Source organism: the organism of the source record quoted next, assembly GCF_019968955.1.
Source record: "MAG: Porospora cf. gigantea A chromosome Unknown PgA_NODE_969_length_9021_cov_460.194, whole genome shotgun sequence".
Taxonomy (NCBI): domain Eukaryota; phylum Apicomplexa; class Conoidasida; order Eugregarinorida; family Porosporidae; genus Porospora; species Porospora cf. gigantea A.
In genome coordinates, this window is record NW_027151994.1 from 1 (window position 1) to 9021 (window position 9021).

The 9021-nt window shown below is 54.1% G+C and overlaps 9 protein-coding genes across 12 annotated transcripts; 6 read left to right on the plus strand and 3 right to left on the minus strand.

The window, feature by feature from the left end:
• Positions 1 to 14: 14 nt before the first annotated feature.
• KVP18_002318 (uncharacterized protein) lies at positions 15 to 467 on the plus strand (the record flags this gene model as incomplete). Of its 2 annotated transcripts, none has more annotated exons than XM_067953113.1 (1): positions 15 to 467. In XM_067953113.1, one exon carries the CDS (start codon positions 15 to 17, stop codon positions 465 to 467), a length of 453 nt encoding a protein of 150 aa, XP_067805480.1. The 2 variants fall into 2 exon arrangements, with proteins under 2 accessions (XP_067805480.1, XP_067805481.1); XM_067953114.1 differs by having other exon boundaries at positions 21 to 467.
• A 68-nt stretch (positions 468 to 535) lies between these two features.
• KVP18_002322 (uncharacterized protein) lies at positions 536 to 2093 on the minus strand (the record flags this gene model as incomplete). Of its 3 annotated transcripts, XM_067953118.1 has the most annotated exons (2): positions 536 to 1142; positions 1171 to 2093. In XM_067953118.1, the coding sequence occupies 2 exons, from the start codon at positions 2091 to 2093 to the stop codon at positions 536 to 538; spliced, it is 1530 nt and encodes a 509-aa protein (XP_067805485.1). The 3 variants fall into 3 exon arrangements, with proteins under 3 accessions (XP_067805485.1, XP_067805487.1, XP_067805486.1); XM_067953120.1 differs by lacking the exon at positions 1171 to 2093 and having other exon boundaries at positions 536 to 1129; XM_067953119.1 differs by lacking the exon at positions 536 to 1142 and having other exon boundaries at positions 1167 to 2093.
• Positions 2094 to 2841: 748 nt separating this feature from the next.
• KVP18_002321 (uncharacterized protein) lies at positions 2842 to 3612 on the plus strand (the record flags this gene model as incomplete). Its single annotated transcript, XM_067953117.1, has 1 exon — positions 2842 to 3612. The coding sequence occupies one exon, from the start codon at positions 2842 to 2844 to the stop codon at positions 3610 to 3612; it is 771 nt and encodes a 256-aa protein (XP_067805484.1).
• Positions 3613 to 3649: 37 nt separating this feature from the next.
• KVP18_002326 (uncharacterized protein) lies at positions 3650 to 4228 on the plus strand (the record flags this gene model as incomplete). Its single annotated transcript, XM_067953124.1, has 1 exon — positions 3650 to 4228. The coding sequence occupies one exon, from the start codon at positions 3650 to 3652 to the stop codon at positions 4226 to 4228; it is 579 nt and encodes a 192-aa protein (XP_067805491.1).
• Positions 4229 to 4763: 535 nt separating this feature from the next.
• Positions 4764 to 5129, plus strand: KVP18_002325 (uncharacterized protein; the record flags this gene model as incomplete). Its single annotated transcript, XM_067953123.1, has 1 exon — positions 4764 to 5129. The coding sequence occupies one exon, from the start codon at positions 4764 to 4766 to the stop codon at positions 5127 to 5129; it is 366 nt and encodes a 121-aa protein (XP_067805490.1).
• A 49-nt stretch (positions 5130 to 5178) lies between these two features.
• Positions 5179 to 5727, plus strand: KVP18_002319 (uncharacterized protein; the record flags this gene model as incomplete). The annotated part of the gene is made up of 1 exon (XM_067953115.1): positions 5179 to 5727. One exon carries the CDS (start codon positions 5179 to 5181, stop codon positions 5725 to 5727), a length of 549 nt encoding a protein of 182 aa, XP_067805482.1.
• A 151-nt stretch (positions 5728 to 5878) lies between these two features.
• Positions 5879 to 6112, minus strand: KVP18_002320 (uncharacterized protein; the record flags this gene model as incomplete). Its single annotated transcript, XM_067953116.1, has 1 exon — positions 5879 to 6112. One exon carries the CDS (start codon positions 6110 to 6112, stop codon positions 5879 to 5881), a length of 234 nt encoding a protein of 77 aa, XP_067805483.1.
• Positions 6113 to 6123: 11 nt separating this feature from the next.
• KVP18_002324 (uncharacterized protein) lies at positions 6124 to 8244 on the plus strand (the record flags this gene model as incomplete). The annotated part of the gene is made up of 1 exon (XM_067953122.1): positions 6124 to 8244. The coding sequence occupies one exon, from the start codon at positions 6124 to 6126 to the stop codon at positions 8242 to 8244; it is 2121 nt and encodes a 706-aa protein (XP_067805489.1).
• Positions 8245 to 8271: 27 nt separating this feature from the next.
• On the minus strand, positions 8272 to 8772 carry KVP18_002323 (uncharacterized protein; the record flags this gene model as incomplete). The annotated part of the gene is made up of 1 exon (XM_067953121.1): positions 8272 to 8772. One exon carries the CDS (start codon positions 8770 to 8772, stop codon positions 8272 to 8274), a length of 501 nt encoding a protein of 166 aa, XP_067805488.1.
• Positions 8773 to 9021: the final 249 nt, after the last annotated feature.

Here is a 9021-nt window from a genome sequence, read left to right on the forward strand (position 1 = left end):
ACCTCTTCCTGCTGATGCAGATGACTGGAGTCAAGTACCATCGGTACCTGGGCAGCCACACGGCCCCAGATTGCCAGGAGAACGTGGAGTGGATCGTGGCTCAGGAGGCGTTGCCCGTCACCGCCGAGACTCTCGACGCATTCCTATCCACTATGCACCGACTCCGCGTCGAGGGCGCTGTCGTGGGCAACTACCGCAAGGAAGTTGACCTGGCTGGTAGAAAAGTGGTCCAATCCGAACTGAACTGGGTTCGGGTCTACTTTCCGGATCCGGCCGTAATGACCTCCTGGCATCGATGGGCACTTGCAACGCAGCAAATCGCCATTGCGCTGGTCATAATCGCTGTGGTAATCGTCTCTGTCGCGGTAGCGATGAGCTTCACCCGGCAAATGCGTTCTCCAGTGCCCGCAGCTAAGGTAGACGCTGAGTCGGATTCTGAAGAAACTACCAAGTTGATACATGCGTAACGGTCAAACTTTTATGACTGCAACAGTTGCATGCCGTTCATTGATGACCAGAGACTTCAACTTGAAGATCAACCTTTGATAACTGCCAGGGGCCTCAGCTTGAAGGTCTTCTTGCTGATTCCCGCTCGATGACATGTGTCCACAACTTGAGTGACGTCCTTGTATGCTTCAGCCGACTCCTCTGCTATCAATTTGGGGCTGGACACTCTCAGAGCGATGCCCTGGTCATTTAGCTTCCTAAGCACCGTCGTGTAGTCCATAGCGGAATTTCGAGCCTTGTTTCGAGAGAGAGCCCGCCCAGCCCCGTGGCAGGTGGAACCGAAGGTTTCGTCGAACCCTTTCTGCGTGCCGGTCAGCACATAGCTGCACGTGCCCATGGACCCTCCGATGAGCACTGGTTGGCCACACGACTGGTACTCGATGGGAATCAGCGGGTGGTGAGGCGGGAACGCACGAGTGCTGCCTTTCCGATGCACCAGCAACGGCGTGGGCTTATCGTCGATGAGGTGCGTCTCGAACTTGGCGATGTTGTGGCTGACGTCGTAAATCAGGTTCATGTCCAAGTCGTCAGGCTCCATACGGAACACGCGACTAAAGGCTTGTCTCGCAAGGAACGTGAGGGAGGACCGATTAACCCAGGCGTAGTTGGCAGCACACGACATGGACTTCAGGTAACTGAATGCATATTCCGACAAAGACTCACTCTTGACCGGCCTTGGAGTGGACTCGGGCACATGCCAGCTGCGGATCGTTAATCTTGATGTCGCTCTTCTCCATGATCTGCAGAGCGTCAGTCGCCACTTGGTGACCCAGGCCTCGGGAGCCCGAATGAACCATCACACAAACCTGTCCGACCCGCTCTATGCCCATCTGCTTCGCGGCGTCATCGTCGTAGATCTCATCCACGACCTGCATCTCGACATAGTGGTTTCCAGCACCCAGCGTTCCCATTTGAGGCAAACCTCGTTTCTTGGCCCTTTGGGACACCGCACTCGGATCAGCCATTAGCATGCGACCGTACTCCTCGCACTTCTCCTTGTCCTCTACCCAAGCGTATCCCTCCCGAACAGACCAGTCGAGTCCTAGGTACAGTGACTCCTCCAGATTCGCTCTATTGCACGGAATGATCCCACGAGAGCCAACGCCCACGGGGACGTGGTTGAAGAGCTGCTGGGCTATTTCCTCCTTGTACTCCTCCACGTCGGCTTCCATCAGATTCGTCCGCAACACCCTCACGCCGCAGTTGATATCGAACCCAATGCCTCCCGGCGAGACGACGGCCTTCTCGTTGAGCGTGTCGAACGCGGCGACGTTACCGATAGCAAAGCCGTAGCCGCTGTGGACGTCTGGGAGCCCGATCGCGCGCCGCACAATACCAGGTAAAGCCGCGACATTGGCGATCTGCTTCACTGCGGGCAGAAATCCCGCGAGCGCCTTGTCGTTGCCGGCCTGCCGCTTGCAGTAGCTCGCTAGCTCGTCTCGCAGCAGCAGTTCCAGTGGCTGATTGACATACACTACACCCTCCACGTTCATGTTCGGCACGAAGCCTTTCTTGATGCGTAGGCTGTGGTCGTTGATATTCTCGATGTACAGACGTTCTTGCTGGTAAGTTCGGGCGATCGACATGTCGAAGTTTTGCCACGTATTGGCGTGATTTACGTGGCAGTTACGACTTCTTAGAGAGTCCAAACACGGTTAAGGGATACGATCACATGAACAATAGTTAAAGTTAACAGCATCTTTTGGACTTGTGATGGTTGTGAGTGCCCTCGGATAAGTGGTGATGTTGCTTCCTGCGTTGGCAGCAACTTTTTCCGTTTTTGCCCCTGCCCTTCCTGGGTTTGGTGTCATGTCCGGTGCTTCCGCAGCATCTTCGGTTACCCTCAGTCCTAACACTGATGGAGCTGCTATCCGAACTGGATGACGAACTGGATGACGAACTGGATGACGAAGTCATGCTGACCGCCCTTGGCTTGGCCATGACGGAGTTCGCGGCGGAGGTCACCCGCCACTCGATAGGCGACTCAAAGGTGTGAACTCGAGCTCTGTCATACACAGCAGACATGCCTGTCTTCAAAGGAACGCCGTAAGGGACGAAGAAAGCGCCTTGGGGATGATATTGCCCCTTTGGCGCGGTGTGGCTCATTTGGTGGTCATTGGCAATGGCGTACGAGGCAACTGCTGGCATGACAGATTGTGCGATCATTGATGAGGAATGTATTTCCTACAGTCTTTCATCAGAGCTGTGTGGGGCGAGAGCGAAGCAATCATAACACAGATCCATCATATGAGCTCGCGTGAGCAGAGTAGACGGTCCAAGCAGAATTGAGGACTACCGGTGGAGACTTCACGTGAAACCGGAATTTAAGCTCCAATGTCTGAGCTGCGCCAGAAGCGTCGCGACGCCAAACGACAGCAAGAACTCGTAAAACTGGCAGCGGCCGAAATGGCTCGTCGGAAGAAACGGAAAACAGAGCCGACGATGCCTATGGACTTCTTCGACGATGTTGAATCTCTGGCTGTGACCCCACAGGCTCCGGAGGAGTACACCTTTCAAGACGAGTACCTAATAGAGGAGCCGAGTGTTGATCTGCTTTGCAAATTAACGCGTCCTAAGCAAATGCTAGCACAGCCGCCCGTGACGGCCAAAGACCCTGAGGAAGTCCCAGAGATTGACTGTGACACAGACTACGACGACTCGACGGCCTATCATAGTAGGCTCCAACGATCAGCCGACCAGCTCGGAGAAGAGACGAAAAAAGCTCAGGAACAAAGAGAGGCCATTAACATGCCGGAAGGCTTTTATGACGACAAAGACCAGGAAGCAGCGGTGTTGGGGGTAACCGCACCTTCAGAGCTTCTAGAGAGGCGCTTGGACCTGGAAATGAAACTGTTTGAAGACACTATCACGCGGGTCAGAGCTATGGAGAGCGCCGCACAAGTTCGCAATGAACCTCTGGAGGAGCTCGACGACCCTCAAGAGGATCTCATGCACAGACTGCGACAACTGCAACAACAGAGGTCACATATCATGCCGCGGCCCCCAGCCATCCCTCCGCCGGCGTCCCTCACGCCGACTTGTACCGATGAGGTGGACTTCGACGACATTTTTTCGGTGGACTGGAGACGAAAGCACAACTCCTAAGCCCCACACCAACGAGCTACCGTCAAGAAATGCTCAAATGTCGCAGTGCTGTACCCACAATGCCTTGCTGTTCGTCTGCGATATGCAGACCTGCTTCGATGGGAAGTTCTTTGGAGGAGAGCACTTGAATCACTCAGTGCAGCAAATCATCGAGGTGGCCAACAAGTTGGAGATTCCTGTGTGTGTAACAGAGCAGTACCCCGAACGACTTGGGAACACTACTGACTGCGTCAAGCAGCTTCTGACTCCTGAGACGCCGATTTTCGCGAAGACCAAGTTCTCGATGCTCACTGAAGACGTCAGCGCGTTCCTCGTCGACAACTGCTACCGACGACAGGTGATTCTCGTCGGTGGGGAGGCGCATGTGTGTGTGTGGCAGACAGCCAGGGATTTGATAGCTGAGGGCTACACCGTGTTCATACCGACGGACGCCGTGTCGAGCCAACGACTGCTGGACCGGGACACGGCTTTTAAGAGGCTGGAGCAGCTAGGGTGTGAGTTCTGCACTGTGGAGATGCTCATGTTCGAGATGCTTGAAGACAAAAATCACCCTAAGTTTCGAGAGGTGGCTCCAGTCACACGACGCCGCCCAGCAGTCGAAGAGTTGACTTTCTAGCCGCCCAGAAGTCGAAGAGTTGACTTTCTAACCGCCCAGCAGTCGAAGAGTTGACTTTCTAGCGTGACGACGAAAATGTTGAATGACATGATCCAATTGGCTCGCTGAACCAGCCCATACTTCGTAGAGGAGGCTGAAGAAACGTGGAAGTGGAGGTTGACCCGACCATTTGGATGAGTCTACGATACTTGTCAATGATGCGTTTTAATATCTAAAAAAAAAGTTCAGACGGTAGCGTGGTGGACTACCGTGACTGTAACGGATCCGAGGGCAATTTGTAAACATGGTGGGGTAATACCTCCAATAGTATACTAAAATTGTTGGTTAGAACGCTCGTGGTGACACTAACCATCTGAACTGAAGGATCAACATGCATTTCGGCGGGGCCCAGTAACATCTCAAAGCACCAGTCGTATTCCGTGAGGATTTCGACTAAGGAACATTTAAAGTTTGAGAATCAGTCGAGGAAATTCTTCCCCGGTACCTCTTCATACCCAATGAACTGTCAACCCGCCATAATTGCAACATTAAAACGATGTCGAAGCGATCACAGGCTTCCACAACCGCATTGTCTGAGGGCGACCTGACCTCAGAAGCAGAGTGCTCATCAGCGGAGAGCTTCCACGATGACCCGCCTGAACCTGTATGTGTGCGCGAACGACTGAAGCGTGCCCCCGTTGGGGTGCGCAAGGGAAATATGTTGTTCTCTTCCCCTATGGATCCTGACGGAAGCGATGACGACACCGACAGTGACAAGTCTGATTTTGTACAATGGTCTATAGTGAAGCCAGCTCAAAGGCACTCAGTAACCTTTTCCGCTCCTGGTGCGTTCTTTACCCGTAGTGGTTGTCGAGTGGAGGTGAAATCTGAAGACGTTCTCGATTTGCGAAGGGCCCGCTAACCCCACATTCATGACGATGTGAACCAGAAAACGATTAATTCATCAAAAGATGCTGCCTCGTTGCCTGCTCCAATTCACTTTGTTCCTCGCCGCGCGAGTAGCTCCGAGTTGGGAGGCCGCGGAGGCGGTGCTCGCCAAAGATGTACCGGCGATGCGTCGTTGCAACCTCCACTTCCTAATACTCGTCGCATTGGAAGCCTTTTGCTTTCTGTTCGACCCCTTGTTTGAAGCTATTGATTCACTGCTGCCGCTCTCCATCTACCTCGAGTTGAAGGTGGCGTTCTTCGTCGCCCTTTCCCTTCCTCAGCTGAACTTGGTCGACAAGGTCGCTGTCATAGGCGTAGATCTGTACCGGTCGCATGGTCAGAAGGTTGTGGAGGAACTACGCATCAAGCTTGAGCCCTACGAGCGCGTAGTTCGTGAGCAGGTGGCTGTCTGGGGCACCCATGTGGACAAGGTGCTGGGATCTGAGCAGGTCCAGCAGGCTAAAGCTGCTGTAGAGGCTGTCACGGAGAAGGTCGTCAACGCTGCTGCGGAGGCGACAAAGAGTGTTGAGTCGGCCGGCGACAAAGCTGAGGAGAATAAGAAAAACGAGTAGCTTGGAATTGTTTAAGAACTAGAGGGTATTCTCGTGGTCTTGGGTCTGAGTTTACATTGGTCCTGTTATGTTCTGTGACGTGTGAAGAGTTCAATCAGTCACGAAGTAAATACTCATGAAACTTCAACGTTTGCGTACACTCGAAATGCCATCACTTCCGTCCAAAACCACGTCGCCGATGGTCAAGATTGGATCCGATGACCTCTGCGCCTGACTTATGCGCCAAGTCCGCCTTGTTCTCAGGCTCCGACGCGATTGGTGGGTTCAATTGCCGCAGAAGATCCCGGTTGCGGGTGTCTTGCCAGAAGTCAGGCTGAGGTGCGGGGGTGGGGGTTGAGCTACCGGCTACCTCCTCAACCGACGGGAACTGAAACAAGTCGTCCATAAATCGACAAAATGCTCGAGGACCTCAGTGCACTACTCGAGGAAGTTAATAGAGGCCATTCTGAAAACGACGCCGCAGACTGCGCCGTCGCGGAAAGCGAGGTCGACGAAGAGGATGAAGACGTTCTCGACGAGCTCGATGCATTCAACCGGGATCTGCAAGGATTAGGCGACGTCGACGCCGAATTCGCCCAGTACCTGAAGGATAGCGGGGACTGCTTCGACTTGGCTGAGGACGAGGTGACGCCGGAGGGCGGCTCACTGGCGCACTACGAGCAGGTAGTCGAGCAGTGTTTCGAGTCACCAAGCATGAGCAGTCTGCACGCGCTCTCTGCGGCCTTTTCCCACATGATCCAGTCTCTGAAATCCGGTACGCTGTCCGAAGCCGACGACGAGTTGACACAGGGCTTTGTTTCCCGAACTCTGGAAACCTTTCCTCTTTTGATTGAAGCCATTACATTCAAGACCACCATGAAGCGCGAGGCAGTTGATGAGCCTTCAAGAACACCCAGTCATCGGCACTACCCCTCCTTCTTCACGGTGTTGCCTGTCGTAAAGTCCATTGTCGGCAGAACCCTGAAACTAGTGGAGGACCTACCACCTCGAGTGGTGGGAGAGGTTCTGCTGCCTCTTGCTGATCCGCTAGTGTTGAAATGGTTCGTTGTTACTCCGCAGACAGGTCTGCGGCTTCTCAAGGATCTGTCTCCGTTATTATTCGGGTTGTCTGCGGATATGGCGTTTGACAAGGATTCTGTCAGAATGCTGGTCTTCGTCATTTTCCAACAGACAATGACTCTTGTCGTCAATCCAGAGTTTCACTGCTACTCCTGCGTCAAATCTCCTTTCAAAAAGAAAGTTGAAGAAATCGCTGCGGATGTCTTAGAGAAGCGCAAGGAGTTGGCCGTGAAGGCCTACCTCAGGGTCCTCTTCACGCAGATGGCGAATCATCTCCCGCGTAAGGTCGCCTCAGCGCATCACTCGTGCATGATGTTCATCGTCAATGCGGCTCGCGAACTCCTATCGGCGGTGTGGTGTGAGTCGTTGCCGGCATTGTGCGCCCATACGCTTAGGGAGTACGCGATCCATATGCGAAAATTGAATTCCGCCCTCAGCCTCTCCGCCAAGACCAAGACGGCTGCGAAGAAGCGAACCAGAGCTTGCTTGCAACACGAGACAGCTGTTTTTTCCTGGAAGTTCCTCGCGACAATGCGCGTTTGGCTGGAAATCACCTTCAAGTACAAGCAGCAGGCCGACGTCAGCCAGCTGCATAGCCAGCTCATCAACCTCGTTCTGGCAGCCACCCGCTTGTATACTAGCTCAGTCGAAATGCTTCCCTTTCGGCTGCAAGCGCTCCGGATGCTGACGGACACCATGGCTGAGCAGGGGACCTTCATTTCCGTGGGAGCGTCGCTGCTGGGCCTGCTTAACGACATCGTTGTCGCGGATAACGATAACCTCCGTAACGCCAAGAGCCGGGACCCCAGCGAGGTCCTTACTGAGATTGATTGGCTAACCGCTCTGAAGATACCCAAGCACGCGCGACGTGCCGCTCGTGTCACCTCAAACTTTGTGGGTCTGGCCACTGCGACGTGTGCTGGGTACTTGGCTACGCTGTCTCAACACCCCTCTTTTCCCGAAGTGTCCTTCCCCATGAGTTCCAATTTGAGACGTGTAGCGAAAACATCTCTGAACGACGTTGCCAGAAAGGACATCAAGCGGTTAGCAGCAGCCTGCGATACCACCAGCCAGAAGGTGAAGGACACACGAGCCGTCCTACGGCCTGAGGACCTGCCTTTTGGGAAGCTCCTCATTCTCGATGTCGCGAACGAGGTCCGCGACTTGGACAGGCAGTTGCGACATAATTTGGAGAGAGCCGTGGAACGTAGCTTTAAAATCGAACCTCGAGTTAAAGAGGAAATCAAAGAAGAGAACCGTGGAAAGCGGTCGAGATCCCAAAAGTCCAACAGCGAGAAGGGACGGTCCAACAAAAGTGCAACGAAGAGGCCGATGGGCGGCAAGCCCTTCAAGAAGCAATCTCAATCCAGTGTCAACGGTTCCTCTGGGAAGAAAGCTGCGCCGAAGAAACGCTCCTCTCCAACCCCTTCTCGAAACCCCAAGCGTGCCAGACGATAGCTATGTAGCGCATTGCCCTACGATGTCCTACATGCCCAACAGCTCACAAAGTGCATTGCTCTGCTTGAATGCCTGGCGAAAACACCTGGTGGCCGCATCGTGCTCGCCTTTCTCTGCTAGAAGCTGGCCTTCTTGCCACAGGGAGTACGCATTCTGATCGGACTCGGACGTCAGAATCGCGGGTCGGCGCGTGTAGAAGACATCAGTTCTTATGATTCTCTTGGAGCAGCCGTCTCCCACCGCCTCTGCCTCATGCATGTCGTCATGATAAAAAATTAGCACGCGGCCTGCGCGGGGTTGCACACTTGCAACGATGTTCTCAGGATGGCAGTGAAACTGCCCAGTGGACTCGTCAAACAAAGGTGCAGCGTCCTTCTGACATTCACCGAGCAGGTGAGTCCTCCCTTTGAGTGGCGTGTCCTCCAAGTAGACCAACGCAGTGAAAATCGTTCTGTTGTTCACATCGACCACTGTTGATCCGTCCGTGTGGGGTCCGAAGTGCCCGCCAGAAGAATACTTGCCAAACATGAGATGAGGATTGACCCCAGTGGCCTGCCACTCGTGGGCTCCAAGCTCACGCGACCACCGCTCGTCTGCTTCCGGGAACGCGATGGTGCGCTGCAAATGCGGCGCGATACGCTTGAACAGCAAGTCGGCGAGCGGCTGGTGCTCCACCTCCACAGTGTAGGCGGAGCGATACTTTCTGTCAGACGCGTCACCCTCGTTCCAGAAAGTAAATCCGAGTTCATCAGCTTTCGCGTTGATGTGCGCACATTC